A 24,356-nucleotide genomic window follows, 5' to 3' on the forward strand; every position below is an offset into this window, starting at 1 on the left:
GGGTTAGGTTTAGGGTTAAGTTTAGGTATGGGGTAGAGTTAGGATCCCATAACCTCATCTACCGACGTTTAAGGGGGCCCTAAAAAGGCGAATATTGACGTATGGTCAAAAGACGTCCCAAAACGTCAGTTATATGACGATTTGGGATGAGACCGGGTTGTTTATGCCCTAATCCTAAATTCATTCATATTTGCTTCAGTGTCAGTATAAAGGTGAAATTAGTCTCTGGAAGAGAATTTTTGAGTTTGAGTTTTTTACGTGTTATTTTATGTAACATGTGTTGCTCATTGTTAGGGTTGGGTATCGAGAATCGAGTATCGATTGGAACCGAGACTAACTTTTCGTTTTTCCCGGAATCGTTCAAAAGTAAAAATTTCGATTCCTAGTTTCGATATTCACAGTCCGCCGAGCGGAAGAAGAAACCGCTGAACAACACCAACGAAGAAGCGTCTACCGGAAGTGTTGGCATAACCACGCGAGTCGAACATGAGTACCTTACGTCGGCGATCCAAAAAGTGGCTTCACTTTTTTAAAAATAACGAAATCTCGGCAAAATGCAAAATTTGTAACAAAAGGAGTATTTTTACACAAGGAGTATTTCCTTCAGAAAGGATTATTTCTTTCAGAAAGGCCGTTGGTTAGCAAGGTTAGCTAAACTTTTTTGACCCTGCCTCTTAAAAGAATCGGAATCGAGAATCGTTAGGAACCGGAATCGAAACAAGGAATCGGAATCGGAATCAGAATCGTTCAAATTCAAACGATACCCAACCCCTTCTCATTGTTAATGTTAGTTTAGTTTGGGGCCTTATTTTAAAGTTTAAAATAAGCATAAATATCTCATGCTCATACTATCACACCATTTTAAGATCTCGCTGATTTTCGTTTCAATCCTTAACTGGTCCCTCCTTCAATCAGGAACGTGAACCTCCCACTTATTAACTTGCGTTCGGTCTCTATTAAAACACCATGCTGTAGTGAGCGTAACACCTCCCACTTGACCACATAATCATGTGATTCCAAGCGGTCACAGCCTTATGGTGCGTTCACACCGGACGCGAATAGCGCGTCAGGCGCGAATGATTTCAATGTTAAGTCAATGCAAAGACGCGTTACGCGCGTAATAAATTCCTGCGGCGCGAATGAGGCATGAAGCGCGGCGCAGAAGACGCGAATATGCCTCATTCGCGCGTCAAGTTCGTGCGAATAGCGCGAATTGAGCGTCTGGCGCGTTAAGTGCATTGTGCATTCACGTGTTTGACGCGAATTCGCGTCTGCCGCCGAGTTGAAAAATCTGAAATTTGCGCCGCGATAACCAATCAGGAGCCTAGCTGCTTGCTCACGTGGTGTAGTGTCTGGATGCTTCAATAAATTATTTTGTAATATGACTTATGCATGGTGGGATTATGTACAACAAAGCAAATATTTTATCACTTAAAACATTATTTCTATGTACAAGACATGTTCAATTTGTATTGAATGTTATTCATGCCATATCTAGATTATATGAAATAGTATTATGATGTAAAGACAATCAACATATGTGCATAAGTCCGTGTCTGGACGTGAGAGAGAAAATAAATGAATGCTCGGTCGACATAAAAACAATGGCCGCCAACGGATTTCGATTCTGACGCGCGTCACGTGCGTAAATTTCGCTTCAAACTTTTGTTTTTACGCGCATCAGTTTCACTCTTGACGCACAAATTAACACAATGTGGTCAAGCGTCAAACTAGACGCATCAGGCGCGAATTTGACGCGCTATTCGCGTCCGGTGTGAACACAATTACATTACATAAAGACATATAGAGGTTTGTTTTTTTTTAAGAATAAAACCATTATTGTCACTGTTCAGACACTTCCACTGACAGATACATAGTATTCTGTCCGGTTTGTTCATTCCCTTGAATATTGAACCTTTTCTTCTAAGAGTCAAGTTTGATTAATTGATTAATTAGTATTTATTTTTGTAATAGTTGTCTGTATTCAGACAGGGATATGTTCAGCATGCTTACTCAACACACAGGTCAAGAGACTGGAATTGGAAAAAGCCGTCACTGTTAAAGGAACACACCGACATTTTGGGACTTATTCACCGTATCCCCCAGAGTTAGATAAGTCCATCCATACCTGTTTCATCTCTGTGCGTGCTGTAACTCTTGTCTGACGCACCCACCGCTAGCCTAGCTTAGCACAAAGACTGGATGTAAATGGCTACAGTTAGCATACTAATCCCAAATATGTGACAAAATAACGCAAACATTTTCCTATTTGCATGTTGTGATTTGTATAGTCACAGAGTGCCATATGAGACACAGACATCTTTTAACTGTATAAATATTGGGAACTTTATATATAGAAGGTGAAGCACTGCACCTGAGACGCACCGTGGTGAGGAGCAGAGAGTTCGTTCATATTCGTTCACTATTAATAGATAGTGAAAGCATAGTTTACAATCATGGGTGTTCGTTGTATTGTAAAGAGCTGTGAAAATAAACAGGGGAGACCGGGTAATACCATGATTTTTCATTGAATTCCAGCCCAAAAATGGGAAAAACTGGGATTAGTATGCTAGCTGTAGCCATTTACATCCAGTCTTTGTGCTAAGCTAGGCTAGCGGTGGGTGCGTCAGACAGAATTACAGCACGCACAGAGATGAAAAAGGTATGTATGGACTTATCTAACTCTGAGGGATACGGTGAATAAGTCCCAAAAAGTCGGATTGTTCCTTTAAATGACAGGATGATCAGCTCAGATCCTGTCTCTGGTGTGTTTGTGTGACCGTGAGTGTGTGTGTGTATATGTCCCGAGCACATAAACACGAACCATGAGCCAAAATCAGGCGTTAACACAACCCGCCACTCACAGAGGCTTACGACACAAGTGGATGCTTTCACAGCAGTCTGCCGTAGCTCCTGGTGTTCCCGGAAAGACTTCCAGTCAATCCGTCACGCTTTCTGTGCCATGTTTCTTGATGCTGTAGGTCATTGAATCGGGAAAAACAGCAGCGGACGGCAGGAATATGGTTTTAATCAGCATGGAAAGAGTAGTAGTAGACTGTAGAGGAAATAGAGGAATTAAATGGATGGTTTGCATTTTGTTCTTTTCCCCTCAAATTCGGTTTCCTTCGTTCCGCCAACTGAAAATGTACTGAGGGAAGGGGTCGCCATTACTGAAAATGGAGCTTGAGAGCAGGTTTATCCTAATTAAACAACAAACGTAGAAGTTCCACTGAAGGAAACATCAAGGACGTCTGATTAGAAGAACGAAAGAGAGACGGATGATTCAGGAGAAATAAGGCACAGGTTGAAAGGGAAGGACAATCCCAGATGCGGATCTGTACCGCAGCGAGTGACGTACACCAGACACAGCTCCCCAAATCACTCCGGGACAGGAAACAGAGTCGCTTTAATCAAGACATGGATCAGGTGAATAAATACTGTTCTGGTCTTTAACCTCGTGTTACGGCCAGGACAATAATCACGTTTTCTGAGCAACACAAGAGGACAAGTTAGCCAAAAGGTCTCCATTCAGTGAGGAGGAATGTTCAAAAACACCACTAAAATAAAGCTTCAAAAAGGGGCTTTCAGCAGAAATGCTTTAGAAGAGTCATTTTTAGCTCCCCAAATAACCTTTCAATAAACTTCTAAAAAGAACCTTTTTTCTTAGTGTGAAGCACATTTAAAAAACAAAACAAACAACTAAATAACGTTTTTCCAGAATCTTTTGTGGGATGGAAAGTTTCCATTGATGTTAAAGGTTATAAACCTTCGATTCCAATAAAGAACATTTATTTTTAAGTGTATGAGAGAAGTCAATCTGACTTGTGTGCTATACTAAAAGTCTTATAAAGCAGTGGGGAAAAAATTGCTTAATTAGTTATTAATTCATTGTCTTATTTTCTTGAAAAAAAATGGAAAAAGAGAAAAGACTATGAACGTTTATTAAGATTAATAGGGTCAGTTTGTTTTTGGTCTACTTTTCTCTGATTGGTCAGATGGCCCAGTCTGTTGTGATTGGTCTACTTTGCTCTGATTGGTCAGGTGGCCCAGTCTGTTGTGATTGGTCTACTCTGCTCTGATTGGTCAGATGCCCCAGTATGTTGTGATTGGTCTACTCTGCTCTGATTGGTCAGGTGGCCCAGTCTGTTGTGATTGGTCTACTCTGCTCTGATTGGTCAGATGCCCCAGTATGTTGTGATTGGTCTACTCTGCTCTGATTGGTCAGAGGATCCAGTCTGTTGTGATTGGTCTACTCTGCACTGATTGGTCAGATGCCCCAGTCTGTTGTGATTGGTCTACTCTGCTCTGATTGGTCAGATGCCCCAGTATGTTGTGATTGGTCTACTCTGCTCTGATTGGTCAGTTGACCCAGTCTGTTGTGATTGGTCTACTCTGCTCTGATTAGTCAGATGTCCCAGTATGTTGTGAGTGGTCTACTCTGCTCTGATTGGTCAGATGCCCCACTCTGTTGGGATTGGTCTACTCTGCTCTGATTGGTCAGATGCCCCAGTATGTTGTGAGTGGTCTACTCTGCTCTGATTGGTCAGATGCCCCACTCTGTTGGGATTGGTCTACTCTGCTCTGATTGGTCAGATGCCCCAGTCTGTTGTGATTGGTCTACTCTGCTCTGATTGGTCAGAGGATCCAGTCTGCTGTGATTGGTCTACTCTGCTCTGATTGGTCAGATGACCCAGTCTGTTGTGATTGGTCTACTCTGCTCTGATTGGTCAGAGGATCCAGTCTGTTGTGATTGGCCTACTCTGCTCTGATTGGTCATTGGGATCCAGTCTGCTGTGATTGGTCTACTCTGCTCTGATTGGTCAGATGTCCCAGTCTGTTGTGATTGGTCTACTCTGCTCTGATTGGTCAGATGACCCAGTCTGTTGTGATTGGTCTAATCTGCTCTGATTGGTCAGACGACCCAGTCTGTTGTGATTGGTCTACTTTGCTCTGATTCGTCAGATGACCCAGTCTATTGTGATTGGTCTACTCTGCTCTGATTGGTCAGATGAGCCAGTCTGTTGTGATTGGTTGACCACACTTACATTGTAAAACCAAACCCCCATTACCATGTCTGAATTTCAGTTCTGGATCTTCCTCAGCACTTTATACGCAGTGATACGAACAGTAATGATGCTGTCGGTTTTATCGTATCAATTCGAGTCCTGGTCCTCTTTCTTTTGGAAGTTTAGCAAAGTGGATTTTGCAGCATAGAAAAAAAAAACGCATCTTCTCAACATACAAATAACACAAACCAAACTCTTCCAGTCTCAGCTAAAACTACAGTGTTTTAGGGTCAAAGTATATGTTGTTTACGGGCAGCCAGTGAAGACCATAGGCTGGGATTATGCAAATTTGTTGCGAATTTACATAGGTTTGTGCAGGAAGTAAGACTGGAATTGACTGACTCGTTTCAGGCCGTTCTTTTTTTGGGAGACAATCACTTCATTTAACTGCACTTTGATCTTTGAAACTTTGCAGACCATTGACATTCACAAACCGCTCTATTACTCACTACATGAAAGGTCATAGTCTAAAAAGCATAATGGGGCATTTTAAAAACAGCGGGTCTATTTAGCACCCAAACAGTTATACTACTGTTTCAAATCAAACAACTCTAATCTGGTAACATTTAGAAGCGTTTTTCTTAAGCAAACCAGCAGAAATGGGTTGTTTAGTAAGCTCACGCTGAATGGCTTTGTCAGAGGGCAGCGGCAGCATCAATGACAGATGTGAGATGCAACTGGAAAAGCAATGAAAGAAGTGAGATGGCTACACAGAGGGGAAAATATGAAATCACACTAAATTTTTTGAGGCCTGCTGCTCACTGATCTCTCTGCCACAAGCGTATGAAGTGCAGGAGAAGAAGAGAAGTATAAATTGCTCCCACATGTGCTGGTAGACACCTGATAGTCCTCTCGGTGGGTGGATGGACATTCTCTGTCAGTGACACAGCTGCGTTCTCCGTCTGTTTAACCTCGCTGCGCACAAAGCCGTTCAGAAGGGCTTCAGGTTGTTTTGGTTGGGAGAGAAACTCTACATAAATCCTCGCTCGGCCAGGAGCTGACTTTGAGCTTCGGGTTTCTCCTGGTGTTGAGGTGTTTTTCAGTGTTATTTTTATCATCTCAGGTATTTATTCAGATACCCTCTGAAGGGTTTCTCTTTGCCATGTGGCTACGTGGATTTCATTTGATCTTCGCTTGTTCCTCAGCTTAAGAAAACACGGCACTCTCAGGCCGTTTTTGCTCATGTTCGTATGTTTCTAGAGGGCCACGTTATTGGAGATGAGTCTTGGGAACTTATTGGAGATCAGGATGTGTTGTTCCCGCTACTCAAAGTAAAAAATATAAAGCTAAAGTTCTGTCACGAAACTCAAGATGGTCCAAGCTCATAAGTCCTTAACCCATTTGGCTTGCAATTACATCCTCTAACGCCGCCTTCACACTGGCAGTTGAAATCAGCTCCGATACGGCTCTGAAACGACCGGAAGTCATTCATTTCCTATGGAGATTCGCAGACCGCATGCGAATGGGTCCGAAACGGGTCCGACCGAGTGCGGTGCAAAGAAGATCGTGTCCGTTGGTCATCCGGATGCTTGAAAATTGAACTCTTGCGAAAAGCTACAGACGGTTCCTATCCGACAATTCCAGCGGAAGTTGAGCGTTGCTATGGTACTGATAAACCTGAATTTTTAACTTTTAAAATAAATAATGATTTTATAACGATAAGTTGTCATGTCATTTTTTAATTTTCATGACTTTCTAACGTTATTAGGGCAGTTAATGCAAATAAATTGTAGGCAGACATCGAACTATTGACATTATACCTACCACTATATCACATTTTTTATTTTTAGCTGACCTGACATGTCAACGTCCTCAGCAACTTTCCTCACAATATCCTTCCTATTAATATCTCTATAACCCTCATCAGAGAGATCATACAGAACTGACAGAATCAACCTTTCTAATCTCTCCGCCATTTTTGTTCTACCCGCTTCCAACGCTTTTCACTGTTTAGTACGACATCCGTTTGGGGCGTATTGCGTATCACAGACGGTAAGTCTGTGTATCACAGTAAGGCGCACAGCTGATTGGTTCCCACTGTATTGGTAGCCAATGAGCTCGCTGCTCAATATTCAAATTCTTGCCGTATTGTTTGCTGTAGAAGTTTAGCGCCCTTTCAGAAACCCTCCACCTTCCCCAGCTCCACCTGTATAGATCTGTACGTTTTACAAGAAAATCCTTTTCACTGTTGAATTGTTTAATTCATGTTTAATTCAATGTGTAACTTGCCTTTTCTTGTAATTGTTTGGGAAATTAGCTAGCAATTCAGAGTGAAATTTGTTGCTTTTCTATATATTGTAGTTTCAATAACATAATTTGCCAAAGTTTGTTAGTTGGTCTTGGATCAAACTAGTACTCGCTGTGGTGTTTTAGTTGTATTGAGCACTGAGTCTTGCATTTGCCAACTACTCAACCTACTCAACTACTTGCATTTGTATACTTGGTCATTTATATATATATATTTTTTACACTAATATACTTATTAACTTTGGTAATTGCCACTAACACAATGGATCTGTCTCAAATGGGATACTTGAAATGATCCCAATTGTAGATATAGGACATAGATATGTATAGATTTCACATTTGACCTCTCCAGACATGTCTGCCAAACAGAGTTTTCCAAGATTCCACAATATTGCGTAGTAATAACCAGCAAAAATTTCATTCCAGAAGAATTGTAACAATCTTTTACTGGAGACAATGTGTTGGTTTGCGTTTTTATACAGTATGAATTAACTCTATATTACATGTTTTTTAAACTGGTAGCTTGTTACCTTCGTCTTGTTGTATTCTGTTAGTTTAACAAAATCATCTGCTGAAGTCTTCTGCAGATATATTCATACATGTTTGGTTGCAGATGTACATATTATTCAACTTTCTCTTGAGTTTCACGGACTGGCTTTTGGCAGACTGATCTCATGAAGTAGCGTGTGTATGACACGCCAATTCGTATTTCCATTTTTGGCGTGCTATCAACACGCATAATCACTTTTCAGCGTGTTTATGAACGCAGTTGACTTAACGTTACATGACTGTATATATAAATATATGACTTACCTCAACCCCGTCCCTAAAGCTACCCGTCACTGGGGTTAATGGCATTTATGAGTCTTCCCCTACCATCCTAGGGAAAAAAAGATCACTCCCCAGAAGTAGATCTACATTTTGCTTCGTTTCGCTCGGACATTTGATGGCGTGTACATACACGCGGAATCACTCGGACGTTAATGGCGTAGACATACACGCACACACGCGGATAGCTCAAAATGCGTAGAGATAACACGCTACTTGACTTGAAAGTGGCGTGTATGTTTACGCAAAAGTCATGATGTCATGTTGCTTTTGGCCGTTCCAATATGGTGGACGGCTTTCGTATAATGGCCCATAGCTTTGGCGAATGTGAGGTCTGATGGTGCCATTCAGGACAGACTCTATATATGCGCTGTCCTGCAAGTCGTTTTGGAAACAACTCAGGAACTTGATCAGAAAATGCGACTACACATCTTAGCAGACTGTGTATATAGCATCACGATCGATTGATTCCTGTTGTGTTATTGACAGCATCTCTGTTAAGCACATGTTAGGGTTCACCACACATCCACACACACGCTCGATGCATATGGCACAGGCCTCGCACACCCTTCACATCAACCACTGTTTATTTGGTGCATAAAGCCTGGATGATAAATTCTCCTGACCGCAGCTGCAGAAACACTCCCGACTAGCGCTGATGACATCATCGGCCAAGATCTTCATCTGCTAAACATCTTACAGTTGCCTTTGTGTTTATATTATTAGCAGGTACATTCTTACCCTTGCATTCTTACCCTTATACAAGTCTATAAGACTGTGACGTCATCTTTATGTGCCATTCTATATATGAAGAGTTCAGATGCAAAAGCCTCTAAATGCCATTTGAAATTTTCTTCTTTAATGATGATTTTTAGCAAACTTGTATATTTAAGTTCAGTAATTTCACTTAAATAACAATTAATAGGTAATTATCATTGCCATTTAAGTGAAATCACTGAACTTAAATATAAAAGTTTGATAAAAATCATCATTAAAGAAGAAAATTTCAAATGGCATTTAGAGGCTTTTGCATAGATTCGCCACTTTAAACCACATATGAACATTCATTTATGCAACAGGCTGGCGTTATTTACTTTGTACCAGAAGATAAATACTTGTGCATGCGGTAACTGACATTTTTCCTCTAAAGTACCTCATTACTGTTAAGTATTCATGCTTGAAGCAGCCTAAGCTAACATTAATACTAGTAGTAAAAAATGCTTTGTCTGTTTATCTAAAAATGAAAGGTTATTTGAGAAGCAACACTGCATACGACATTAAAACTTGATTTAGACTTCTCTTTAAACTTCTAGATTAAAGAGATTTAAGAACTTGAAGTGTTGAACTTGAAAATTGTGAAAATGTGCATCAGGGTTAATACACTTAAATTAAAACCATGAGAAAAACCTCTGTTACATAAAATAAAAATAATAAAATAAAACGTTTTTCAACTTTTTTCATTTAGGTTAACTTGATGTCAAATAAAATAACTAAAACTGAAATTTAAAAGAACAAAAACTATATAGACATATTTACAAAACAACTATAAACTAAAGAAAATGTCAAACTATAACAAAAATTTAAATGAAAACATAATATAAAAACAAAACTATTTAAAAAAAATAAAAACTGTTATAGATGACGGTATGATATTAAATATATTAATATAATAAGTATAATAAAATAACACTTATATGCATATACAAAAAACTAATATAGCATCCCTAACATACTGTACATTATAATGTTTTGATGTCTAAATTGACTTGTAATGTAGCTTAAAACAAATGATTTCAGTATATTTTACTTGATCAGCGACTGAATTTACTTCTGAATGATAAACATACTTGATGATAACTGTAAAATGATCTGACGTTATCGGTCACCTCAGTGTGTTTTTATTTCCAATCATGGGTTCATGTGTTGCTCAGTCGTTATATTTGGCAGGAAGACTGTGGATTTGAAGCCGTGGAGCGTGAGTCAGCTCAATATACAATCCTCCGCTGAGTTTATTCTCATTTTTCCTGAACGCTGGAGTGAAACTCCGTGCCAGCACTTTCTTTCAGGGCGAGTCTTTGCCAGTGTTTGTTCAAAGCATTGCAAACACATTGTTGCTGGCCGTAAGAAGGCCCGGCCAAGACGAGTTCACCGAAGGAGGACGAGGAGGACAAAGGAGCGGTAACGGAGAGAGAAAGAAAGGTGGAGAGTTCACTCGGGCTGATGGATGTGTGTGTTCTCAGCCATCTATCTGCAGACAACAGACTCAAATCACAGACTAGGGACTCCTGCCTCCTCTTCATCTGTTGTTCCTTCCCACCTGTGATTTGTCGCTCAGTGGGGTTCATGCTCATTCTCAGTAGGCTTTTAAAAGTCCATCTGATAACTGAGAAATAGCAAATATTACGTGAATTTAGACATCACAACATTATAATGTAGAGAATAAAAATGGATTCTTATCAATTCATGCTGATTAAATGTATATTCTGAGAGTTATTATAGATATTTTATGATGTTATCTGCTGAAACATGCACATAAATGCAAGGAAAAGTAAGAAGAAACCCCTAGCAGATCTAGGCAGGTGGTGCTGGGGAAGGAGGAGGGCGAGGAAATATCACATGATGCACTGCAATGAGTTGAGCGGAAGTAAATAAATAGGTTACATAGATATAACAAACATAACGATTGGCTGAAGCGGTCGCAATTGTCACATAAGCATGCACTAAAATATTCAAAAGAATACCAATAAATGTACTGTTGATAAGTATTTTTTTATTTGTAAGTATATAGTTTGCACAAATTACCACAGTTTTTACATTTAGACACTAAATGCTAAAACTCTAATAATTTAAAACAATTTAAATGTAATCTTTAGCAAAATGATCATGTATTTTCGTATATTATAACTTAATACCTACATTCTTTTTGTTAGATTTAATAAGTGATTTTTCTTTTTAGTGTTTTATTTTTTAGTTTATTTACATCAAAATAGTATAGCAAAACAGCATGTTATCTAGTGCTGGGCGGTTTGACCAAAAATTTATATCACGTTTTTTTTTTTTTTTTCAAATTAAGCCGGTTTTCCGGTTTATGACGTTTTTTGTTTTGTTTTTTCCATGCATAATCTGGTGTTGAAAGCATTTTCTACTGGTTGAGAGAGGAATTACTGCAATAAATTGACTTAAGGTGGTCTATTTTATTGTCATTAGTTAATATTGTAGAATTGAATAGCGCCCAGTAAAACCTAAAATTGTTATTTTTTAACGTTCTAATTACATTCTTATAACCAAGCAAGAACGTTAATACAACGTCTAAAAAAACTTGACGCTTTGAATGTTCCTAGAACATTCAGAAATAAATTTTATGGGAACGTTCTGAAAACGTTCTTATAACCTAAATTTGACGGGGGAAGAGGAGAGATTTGTGATTGCACTGAACACGTTTTAAATGCAGCATTCTCTGAGCGAGCCCAGAGAAAACAGACCTATTCTTACAAGAGCAGCGTGTATCTGAGAGCGCGCACGCGAGAGCAGAGATTTTTGCTCGCGCATTATATTAATTTACTTTCGCGCTACAATTGTGCGCTCTCGGCATTTGACAGGAAAAATGAAACAGTGTAGCGCGGCGCAGCGTAACGTTCGTTCCGAACGTTGTGTAATTAAATACATCGGTTTGGCGGTATATTAAAAATTAACATAATAACAAAAATATACACCAGTTTTCGATGTGAACCGGTATACCGCCCAGCACTTATGTTGTCGATATTAACCTATTATTGTTTTAACACTTATCTGCCATACAATGAAAATGATTCTGATGAGATTTGCTAAAGATTCCGTTTAACGGTGTTATTAAATTGGTGTTTTTACAGATTAAAGGTACAATATGCAAGATTGTTTCGCCACCAGGGGTCGCTAACCTCTTACAATAACAAAGGCGTATATCAATGACGTATATTCCGTATTAAGCGGAAATATGGATGTTGTCGTCAAGCTGATGGATCTTTAATGGATGAGTGAATACATTGATGTTTTTATGTAGTAAGAAGCAGGGCGCGATTGCTAGACATATACCAGCGCCACACGCAACACGAGTCCCGCGGATATAAAGAAATAAGGACATTTAATTCTACCGAACTACACGCTGAATTACTCACACAGGTCAGTTTATTAGAGGAATTAAACTTGAAGTAACGCAGCGCTGCTTCACTTGCTCTAACAGATCACACTAAACGGCATTTGAGTGTGTTGAACGTTAGTTAGTTAGTTAGGTTGTTTGTTGGCTGTATGAGACTAAGCTAGATTAACATTAGAGAATAACATACAGATCATATTCTAACTTTTCATCATATTTAACTATATAACATTGATTAGTTTTATATACATTGATTTGCTCACCTTTTTGCTCAAGTAACATGCAACACTCGCGTCTTGTCAAGTCGAAGTTAGTCTCGGACGTGGAGCTCTCGGCATTTCGAAAGATGTTGATCTTCGTTTTAGTCCTCTTTTTGTCTCAAAGTCTGCTTGCCATGGTCCATAATGTTTGAACAAAACCCTGCTAGGGACGCTCACACTGTTGAGCTCGCATAACGGACCAAGTTGTCCACGTCTGTCGCCATGGTTAATTTTGCAGTACGAGGTCAATCCTGGCGGAAACCGGGGGTAACGCGGATATGACGTCATTGACTGGCGACTCCTCACCCCTGCTCACACGTCCCGTTTCCTTGATTAAAAATCGCAATTTTCTCACGATTTACAAATAGTTGGAAGCATTTGGGATTTTGTAAGTAATCAACTAAACAAAATATATAACAATGGCCTAGCGGTTTTGGGATATTTTACTGCAAAAATCCTTCATATTGTGCCTTTAAGTTCAAGTGAGCATTAGATGATGCCAAGAGAAACGATCAAGCATGGTTAAATATCCAATATTCACCAACACAATAAATCAAATAATCTCTTATATGGTCCGACAACTGATATGATACTGCGTATATCGTGCATCCCTAGTTCTCACAGCTCACAATGCATAGCCAGTTAAACAATGTGCAAAGTGCATCGTGCGAATCAAGCAATAAAAAAGTCCTATCAATTGTTCACTGTGAGCGATTACAAATCTGACCCGTGTTCTGGGATTCTTTCCCTGCACATCCTCTACCCCGAGGTTGAAGTTATTTGGTCCTCATCCAGGGAACATATTTCTTCCTTGATGCAAACCAAAGATCTCCATACCTTTCAGATGAGGTCCGATAGAGCACAATATGGCCTGAGAGCTACGACCCCCTGAGGGATATATATTCAGAGACGTCTGTGCGTGAGCGCTCGCTGAGAGTGCTTTTATGAGCTGGGCGTGTGAACAGTTGATATTTGCCTCAGCGCTGGTCGCCTGTGAACTCCAGACCACATCCAGATACACCAAGAGGAAGACTCAGAGACTCAGGGCGTTTCGCACTAGAGCTTTTGGTGTGGACCAGAGTCCATTTGACGTCAGCGCTTGATTGTTTAGTTGGCGTGAGCGTTGTTTTCTGAACCACACCTGAGTCTGCTTGAGAAAGAGTCGGGGTATGAGAGCGTTTGGCCTAAATTGCAGAAGCTATTAAAGTTGTATATAAATCAGTTGTTATAAATCAGCTTGTGTTTGCAGTACCGGTAATTGTCTTTGGTGAGCAGATATCCAATGCAGTGAATGCAAGTGTTGTTCTGTTTGTGTAAAGTTTTGGAAGTAAAATCAAATACGGGGTTGTTGGGGTTATTCTGTAATGCACGTTACATTGGATTCAAGCCAAATAATATGTGAACTACGATCAAATGTGGGTTTAGGCCAAGCAATCAAAATGATCCTGTCTTTTAGGGTGTGTTCACACTTGGCATGTTACCCATAAAATGATAACATTAACTTGGATCTTGTTTTGTTGTAATTTAGTTTGTAGTTAGGAATGTTTATGTGAACATTTGTATGTGGTCAAACTGTAAACACAAAACAATTCACAATTAGTATCCACAATCCAGTAATGTTTACATCACCAAATACATTACTCCGAACGTTATAACAACAGCTTTAGATAATAAACATTAACGTATACTCTTATAAATCAAAGATATCTCCTACAAGCAAATATCAACACATTAGCATGAAACATTACCACATATGTGTGTGATACAAGTACAACTGTCGTATAAAACTCGCGAATGAGGGGTCGAGTGCGGCGCGGTAGACGTGAATATGCCTCATTCGCGCATCAAGTATGAGCGAATCGTGCGAAATGAGCGTCTGTTGTGTTAATCACGAATTATTTAATTAGTGCTATTTGTGCATTCACGCGTTCGACGCGAATTCGCGCCTGCCGCCCGAGTTGAAAAAATCGGAACTTTGGCGTCAATCAGGAGCCTAGCTGCTTGCTCACGTGGTATCTGGATGCTTCAATAAATTATTTTGTAATATGCAGTCCCTCCAGAAAAACGCGATAATGCGATCGCTGAATTCAATGCAAAATCAGCCAAAGTCCGCATATTTATGCGGGGCCGCATTTTTTTCAAATACGCCGCACTTTCGCCGCATAAATTGCCGATTTCCGTGCAAAATATGCGGGGTTTGCATAATTTCATAATCCTCGCATTTTTGTTGCAAAAAAGTCACACGTATCTTAGCAGAAAGTTGAAAAATGTTGCGTTTGCTTCACACAAGAGCAGCCATTTCCCCCTGTTTCCATGGGAACGTTATGAAGTGACGCAATTACGCGACGGGATAGCTCACAGCTGAAGACAGACTCGCGGAGGCGATTGACATCTCACAAATCAAACTCGTATAACTGTCCGTCACACGTTCTACTGTCACATCGTTACTTAATAAACAACATAAGATAAAAGAAGTAGCACACATGGGGTGTTCGAGGCGCACATATAACACTGCAGAGAGTTCAACAGGGAGCGCGCAGCTCTTAAAGGGGCCACACCTTATTTACACTCGTTGCAGTCTGAAATAAAACAAGATGAGAAATTAAATATTCCCAGCACTTTCTATGATGTAGTATGCTTGCTTATCAAAGGAAGTAATAAGAAATGACTCGTACATTAGCCTAGTGAGAACAGGATGTTGGGGGAATCACTTTTTTTCTCTTTTTCATCAAACCGCAATTTTTGCAAGTTCCCGCAATTTTTGCAAATTCCTGCAATTTCATCGCATAAAATTGCATAAATATCCCGCATGTTCTTTCCATCGCATTTTTAAAGAAAACGGGCCGCGTAATCAAGGATTTTTGCCCGCAACAATCACAAAAAAACTCTGCGTTTTTCTGGAAGGACTGAATACTATTATGGTAAATGTTATATATAAATCGCAAATTTTTTCAAAAAGTTTTGGAAATTAGCACCACAAAATCAGTCATTTTGATCGCAAAAATCAAAAAAAAAAAAAAATCGTGAAATCCTGGAGGGACTGAATATGACTAAATGCCTGGTGTGGTTCTAATGCACAACAAAGCAAATATTTTATCACTTAAAACTTTATTTCAATACGAGACATTTGTATTGAATGTTATTTATTCCATATCTAGATTATATGCAATATTATTATAATGTAAAGACAACCAACATACATGTGCACAAGTTTGTGTCTGGACGTGAGAGAGAAAAATCACAAGACAGGTTAATAACTCTTGGAGGCTGGCTCTATTTATCATCAAAACAAAAATAAATGACAGATTAGATGGATGAGGGTGAGGGTGATCTTCGCTCCGATGCGGGACAACAGGTCATCAAACTGGGCGCGGCACAGGCGGCGACCGACATCCAGGCGCAGCTCCTGGAGCAAGCAAATGGTGAAACTCGCCAAACGGTTTGCCTCCGAAGGGTCCGGTGGACACAAATACGGCGACGATTATCCCCAAGACGCTGTTCTGCTCTCCAGAGCAAATACAGAGCAGTGACTCTCTCTAAGAATGCTCGACCAACATAAAAAAGATGGCCGCCAACAGTTTTTGATTCTGACGCGCGTAAATTCCGCTTCAAACTTTTGTTTTTACACGCGTCAATTTCACTCTTGACACGCGAATGGATTCAAAGTGTTAAGGCGTATAACTAGACGCGGTAGGCGTGAAGGAATTTAACACGCTATTCGCGTCCGGTGTGAACGCACAGTAACAAATAAATGCAACATATATTGCCAGAATATTTCAATAGGCAATTCAAACTATAAATGTCTAACCAAACATAATAAACAAACTACTAGCATAACGCTAACGTTAGGCGTTTATAAGCGCTAATCGCAAATAGTGATCAACATTGTGATTTTATCAATATACTTATAACAACAAAATGTTACTCACCATGCTGGGAATATATAGTTTAGATTAAGATTCATCTGTAATTGTTATAGAAAGTTTGCATATGAGTACAACATTGCTTTCTCACTTCGGTTCAGTTCAGTCACATGAGCCCACAGAATGAACGTCCTTAAAGGGGCAGCACCCTACATGGGATGTTTGGTTCTAATAATACGAACCTGGTGTGATTTCTCTGTTAGTGCGGTTAATTTAAATAAGTTTGAACAAACCATCTGAACCCTGGTGCCTCCAAACAAGCGGACCGAGACCCCTGAAAAGATGAGTCTCCGCTTCCTAAAAAACTGGTGCGGTTCCACTGAAATATGAACACTGTAAGTTCCGTAATATAATCAGATTGTGCACATATCCCTATGACTTTATGTTCGTTATCTTTAGGTTCAGTGTCAAAATGCTGATGTGAACGCTAAGTGGACCAGGACTAAATGGGTTTTTTTCTTTTCGGTCCTGACCAAGTGAACCGAACTACAAGTGTGAACACTCCCTTAGGGCCCTATCATACACCCGGTGCAATGCAGGACCAGGCACTACGCAAGTGTTTTCATCTTCACGTCCTGTGCCACGTTGCATTCGCGCCCATCTCTCGCCCATGGGCTGTGTCATGGCCCAAATGACAAGACAACATGTTGGATATTGCTCAAAAGAAAAACATTTTATTAACGTAAGAATAATTGAATAAGATGGAGACGAGACGGAAAGCAAACAAACAACGGACTCCAAGACACAAATGTCACGGAGATGGAAGAGCGCGCCCCGTCACAGTTGAAGGGAACCAACCATCAGCTCCAACCAGCTCAATAATGACGTCACTCACTCTAACTCCTTCCTGCAAACCAAACGTGTGTTTAGGCGCATTGTTGGCGGGTTGCTATTTTGAGGCAACCGAAATAGACTGCGCCAGTGACCAACTGAAACCTGGTCTAAAGTCAATGGCGCTATATTGTTTTGTTATTTAAAGAGCGCGTTAGTAATGTGTGGTCCAAAACGTGTGTAAATTTTAAAGCGCGCGAGCAGATCCGTTTCCTCACTGTTCAGTTTTTCCGCTTGCAGAATCCGCCGTGGTGCGAGTACAACTGGCTTTTAAAGGGAATGGGAGATGATACTCTGATTGGTTTATTGCACGCTACGCCCAAAACACACCTATTACTCATTAAGACAATAGGGACAACCCTTTTAGACCATGCACCGGGAGCGTCAACCATTTTTCCCGTCGTTAAACTTGCAAAAGTGGATTCGGACGCCCTAAGTGCAATTTTGCCATGCGCTTCAGCTTAGTTCGTTAAAATAGGACCCTTAAAGTCGAACATAACTGGGTCTTTTATCCAGTTTTTTTCCAGAGTAGGCGTTGGCGGTTCAGCTCAGAATGACCAAAGCTAGAGGAAATCATTGTTATGAGTGTGTGAATGTGTGTGGCGTGACTCCTCCTAAACTACAGCGAATGGAGATAAGATTCCATTCCGATGAAATCAAGAACTGCTCGCTCAGATCTTTACCTCCACACCCAAACTCTCTCTAGCCACTCTTCAACCCATCTGATCAATACGCCAGCTTCAAAAACAAGGAATTAATCGTCACATCAGTGATCATGTCTGACTCTATCAGCCTGTTAGTGTGTTTTAAGGTGTTTCATTCAGGAAAAATCCTGCATAGTTAAAGTGTAGCGATACATCAGGTAATAGATGATATGTTCAGTGGATAAATACTAGTTAAGATCTCACCTTAGACAATAATTCTCCACCGTTATACTCTTGAAGCTTTGTTTTTGTAACAATCATTCGGCAAAGGCACAATTTCAAAATTGAATGAAAAAAAAAAACAGAATTTTTATACATTTACTTTATCGGAATTATGTTTTTATTGTTATCATAATTGTATAGACAATTAAATAAAAGCAAGATTATTGGAGTATGTTTTACAAGAAAATACAACTTTTCACATTTAATTCAGTGTTACTTGTCATTTATCTGTAATTATGGTGCATTTTGCTCAATTTGGAATGAAAATGGTTTAAAGATGCAGTGTGTAATATTTAGGACGATCTGTAGACAGAAATGCAATATAATATACATAACTATATTTTCTATAACTACATGTACAAACACACCGCGGGTCACCTTACATTGAAATAGCCATGTTTCTACGGTGGCTCTAAACGGACAAACTACAGAGCGCGTTTCGTCACTGTTGTTCTTCGTACAAAGAAGCTAAAGTCAGCGAATTAAACACTGACACATTGATGAACAAGTTACAATAATATTCGCAATAAGATATCGTTTTACTGAATAATAAAGTAAACCTAATTTCTTAATTTATCTTTGTAAAGAAACCTCATAGCTTTACTAGCTATTCTCTGCGGTCTCAGACGACGATCTTTTCCTGTCGGCCACCGTAACTTTTGTTGGGTGCAATTCGGAACCTCACCATATACTGTATATATATATATATATATATATATATATATATATATATATACAGTGCCCTCCACAATTATTGGCACCCCTGTTTAAGATGTGGTTGAGGACTTTTAAAAATTCTCCCTTTTTTTTAACAACATAGAACCCAAATGCAAAAAAAGAGAAAAATCCAACCTTTTATTCAAGTACATTACTTTGGTGGTAAAAAAAAAATGTAAAAATTTAGAAAAATAAAAACTTCAAATCCTGTGTCCCACAATTATTGGCACCCCTAACAATTCCGCTGAAAAATGTAATTGATTTTTAAAAAAAAAATGTTGGTCAGGATATCTAGGAACTTTTAATTAGTAATTCATGACTTCCTATTTCCCTGGGGTATAAATATGACATGACACAGTGGCCGAATTCTCTTACCCATTTGTCAACATGGCAAAGACAAGAGAACACACCATTCAAGTAAGGCAGATGTGTGATGACCTTTATAAGTCAGGCAATGGCTACAAGAAAATAGCCACTCACCTTATATTGCCCATATCTAAAGTTAGAGGAATCATTAAGAAGTTTAAAACAACAGGAACAGTGACAAACAAGGCTGAAAGAGGTCCCAAGTTTATCTTGCCACAACGCACTGTGAGGAGGATGCTAAGAAAAGTAAAAAAAAGTCCTAAGCTCACTGTCACAGAATTGCATCAACTAGTGGCATCTTGGGGTCACAAAATCTCCAAAACAACCATCAGACGCTCTCTACATGCCAACAAGATGTTTGGGAGGCATGCTAGGAAAAAGCCTTTTCTCACTAACACTGACAAACGTAAACGTCTGGAGTTTGCCAAGCGGCACTGGGACTTCATCTGGGATCGTGTGCTTTGGTCAGATGAGACTAAGATTGAGCTTTTTGGCAACAAACACTCTAAGTGGATCTGGTGTAAAACAAAAGATGTGTATGCCGAAAAGTACCTCATGCCCACCATGAAGTATGGTGGAGGATCTGTGATGCTGTGGGCCTGTTTCTCTTCCAAAGGCCCTGGGAACCTTGTTAGGGTGCATGGCATTATGAACGCTTTGAACTACCAGGACATTTTAAATAAAAACCTGATGGCCTCTGCCAGAAAGCTGAAGATGGGTCGTCATTGGGTCTTTCAGCAGGATAATGATCCAAAACGTGTGGCAAAATCTACACAAAAATGGTTCAGTCACAAACTCAAGGTCCTCCCATGGCCATCTCAGTCCCCAGACCTCAATCCAATCGAAAACCTGTGGGGTGAGCTAAAGAGGAGAGTGCACAAGAGAGGGCCCAGGATACTGGATGATCTAGAAAGATTTTGCAAAGAAGAATGGTCAAAGATCCCTCTCTCTGTGTTCTCCAATCTTGTGAAATGTTATAGGAGGAGATTAAGTGCTGTCTTGTTGGCAAAAGGGGGTTGTACAAAGTATTAACATCAGGGGTGCCAATAATTGTGGGACACATGATTTGAAGTTTTTATTTTTTTAAATTTAAAAAAATTTTTTTACCACCAAAGTAATGTACTTAAATAAAAGGTTGGATTTTTCTCTTTTTTTGCATTTGGATTCTATGTTGTTTAAAAAAAAGGGAGAATTTTTAAAAGTCCTCGACCACATCTTAAACAGGGGTGCCAATAATTGTGGAGGGCACTGTATATATACACTCACCGGCCACTTTATTAGGTACCCCATGCTAGTAACGGGTTGGACCCCCTTTTGCCTTCAGAACTGCCTCAATTCTTCGTGGCATAGATTCAACAAGGTGCTGGAAGCATTCCTCAGGGAGTTTGGTCCATATTGACATGATGGCATCACACAGTTGCCGCAGATTTGTCGGCTGCACATCCATGATGCGAATCTCCCGTTCCACCACATCCCAAAGATGCTCTATTGGATTGAGATCTGGTGACTGTGGAGGCCATTTGAGTACAGCGAACTCATTGTCATGTTCAAGAAACCAGTCTGAGATGATTCCAGCTTTATGACATGGCGCATTATCCTGCTGAAAGTAGCCATCAGAAGTTGGGTACATTGTGGTCATAAAGGGATGGACATGGTCAGCAACAATACTCAGGTAGGCTGTGGCGTTGCAACGATGCTCAATTGGTACCAAGGGGCCCAAAGAGTGCCAAGAAAATATTCCCCACACCATGACACCACCACCACCAGCCTGAACCGTTGATACAAGGCAGGATGGATCCATGCTTTCATGTTGTAGACGCCAAATTCTGACCCTACCATCCGAATGTCGCAGCAGAAATCGAGACTCATCAGACCAGGCAACGTTTTTCCAATCTTCTATTGTCCAATTTCGATGAGCTTGTGCAAATTGTAGCCTCAGTTTCCTGTTCTTAGCTGAAAGGAGTGGCACCCGGTGTGGTCTTCTGCTGCTGTAGCCCATCTGCCTCAAAGTTCGACGTACTGTGCGTTCAGAGATGCTCTTCTGCCCACCTTGGTTGTAACGGGTGGTTATTTGAGTCACTGTTGCCCTTCTATCAGCTCGAACCAGTCTGGCCATTCTCTTCTGACCTCTGGCATCAACAAGGCATTTCCGCCCACAGAACTGCCGCTCACTGGATGTTTTTTCTTTTTCGGACCATTCTCTGTAAACCCTAGAGATGGTTGTGCGTGAAAATCCCAGTAGATTAGCAGTTTCTGAAATACTCAGACCAGCCCTTCTGGCACCAACAATCATGCCACGTTCAAAGTCACTCAAATCACCTTTCTTCCCCATACTGATGCTCGGTTTGAACTGCAGGAGATTGTCTTGACCATGTCTACATGCCTAAATGCACTGAGTTGCCGCCATGTGATTGGCTGCTTAGAAATTAAGTGTTAACGAGCAGTTGGACAGGTGTACCTAATAAAGTGGCCGGTGAGTGTATATATATATATATATATATATATATATATATATATATATATAAGAGAGAGAGAAAAATATTATACTTAAAAATATTATGGTATTATAGATTTACAGTATATTTATGTAAATGCATTTTGAATATACTATAAATATTTGCAGATTTTTTTATATATATTTTCAAAACATTTCATTGATTAAAGTATGCAATCATTTATTCATTCATTTATGCATGCATTCATATATTCCTTCATTCATTCATACATTCGTATATATTTATCCATGCCTTCATTAATATTCATTCATTAATTCAATCATGCATTCATTCATTCATTCATATATTCATTCATGCATTTTATTGATACTTTTATTCACTCCTTAATTCATGCTTTCATTCTTACTTTCATTCATTCATTTGCTCATTCATTCATTCAATCATTTATTCAAATATCTGTTCTTCATACCTTCATTTATTTATTCATTCATTCATTAGATTATTCATGCCTTCGTTCATATTCTTTTATTTATGCATGCATTCATATATTCATTCATTCCTTTATGCATTCATTCATTTTTTTTAAACAATGATTTATTTTCTTCATATTCATTCATGCATTCATATATTCCTTCATCAATGTATTTATCCATGCCTTCATTCATTCATTAATTCATTAATGCATGCTTAATTCATTCATGCTTTAATTTATTCATGCTTTCATTCATTCATTCATTCATTCATGCTTTCATTCTTTCATTCAGTCATTTGCTTGTTCATTCATTCAATAATTTATTCAAATATCTGTTCATGCCTTCATTTATTTATGCATTATTTCATGCATTTATCCATGCATTCATTGATTCATTAATTCATCCATCCATTCAATCATTCATTCATTCATTCATATATTCATGCATGCTTAATTCATTCGTGCATTAATTTGTTCATGCTTTCATTCATGCTTTCATTCTTACTTTCATTCATTCATTCATTCATTCATTCATTCATTCAACCAATCATTATTCAATTATTCAAATATCAGTTCATGCCTTCATTCATTTATACATTATTTCATTTATATATTCATTCATTCATCAATGTTTCCGACTCATAATTTTGAGTTCAGTGAACACGTAAATGGTTTATCCCTATATTTATCCCAGAAAGAACGTCACTGGTAAACATTATATCTGTGTCGATCCACCATCTAGACCAGCACTAACCAGGATAAACCAGCCTGGAAATTCAAGCTGGACCCTTGGCTTTTGACCTTTCAAAGTTAATGTCGTAGTTGTGCAGAAATACACACTGCATTTAGAAAAACTCTGCATCAAACGCAGTCCGACATCTTTTGAACTGTTTTGCCTCTAGTGATTATGGCGGCGTTGTTATAAAAGCGTCATTATGATGTTAGCGTGATTGAGCCGTCTGTCAGAGGGCAGATGTCATTGATATCACAGGCAAGCCCTGATCTGCTCACTATCACACAAAGACATCTTTAAATGACAGGAAGAGGAGTTTCTTTTAGGTGTCAATCGTTCAGTCATCGGGGTTCACTGCAGACCGCTGCCGGACATTTGCTTTCAGCACTCTCCATTCATCCCCACCCCCGAGTCTATACAAACCTCTGCTTATCTCTTCACGATAAAGCAGCTTAAAAGCGTTATTCGTTCTTGCATTTGAAGGTTAGCAAGGGTTAATTTTAAAGCACGTGGCCTATTTTATGAATACGTTATGCTTTAGTTATTAGAATACAAAAAAATGAGTGTTATGTGTTTGTCTCCACAGTGTGTCCAGGGTCATCAGGCTAATAGAGACTCTCGTGTACTTTGGGTCAAAAATGACAACTTGCTCACTACTGGCTTTAACCAGGTAATTTTGAAGTTTTCTACATAAAGTTAAGTATGTTTGATGTAGATTGTAATATTGGGTTTTCTTGTCCAAAATGTTAACATAGAATGTAATATGTAAATGCACCTGTGTTCGCAGGTGAGGCAACAGGAAGTGAGACTCTGGAACAGCAGGAAGTTGACCTCGTCTCTCAGCTCGCTGTCTTTGGCTACTTCCAATGCGTAAGTCAAAGTTAGTGTGGCGGGATTTTAACTGCTTCTGTGTGGTTTGTGTGGGCGGAAATTGTGCAATCCGCAGGTGTGTAAACGCGTGCGTTGGACAGAACTGAGAATATCTATGACCGCTTTTACACGCACATAGTTTATTAATCCTTTATTCTGGAAAAAAAAGTATGTATATAGTAATGTACATAGTAATCATCATATTACTATATACATTTAATAAACTGAGACATGCACGTTAAACACTTACAGTGCATTATTAGTAATTTAATCAATGCATTCATTCTCATATAAAAGCACAATAAATGGCAAAATGCAGACATGTTATAATGCTTTCTCCCATTTCTACATTGATTCATGCCACTACCATTTATAAGTTTGGGATTTTGTTTTGTGGAAAATGTTTATACTTTTATACAGCAAGGACACATTAAATTGATTAAAAGTGACAGTAAAGACATGTATAATGTCAGTAAATGCTGTTCTAAAAAAATTTCTACATTTATAATAATGAGTATCAAATCTTCAT

At 39.2% G+C, this 24,356-nt stretch overlaps 1 protein-coding gene across 1 annotated transcript in view; it reads left to right on the top strand.

The window, feature by feature from the left end:
• Window positions 1–24,356, top strand: part of coro7 (coronin 7) — a 177,068-nt gene that overhangs the window by 47,214 nt on the left and 105,498 nt on the right. Inside the window, exons 8-9 of the mRNA XM_039686393.2 lie at window positions 23,544–23,627; window positions 23,745–23,827. Coding sequence (XP_039542327.2) covers window positions 23,544–23,627; window positions 23,745–23,827 — 167 coding nt within the window. The remainder of the gene's footprint in view (window positions 1–23,543; window positions 23,628–23,744; window positions 23,828–24,356) is intronic.

This window comes from Pimephales promelas, chromosome 3, assembly GCF_988280905.1.
Source record: "Pimephales promelas chromosome 3, fPimPro1.hap1.1, whole genome shotgun sequence".
Classification (NCBI taxonomy): domain Eukaryota; kingdom Metazoa; phylum Chordata; class Actinopteri; order Cypriniformes; family Leuciscidae; genus Pimephales; species Pimephales promelas.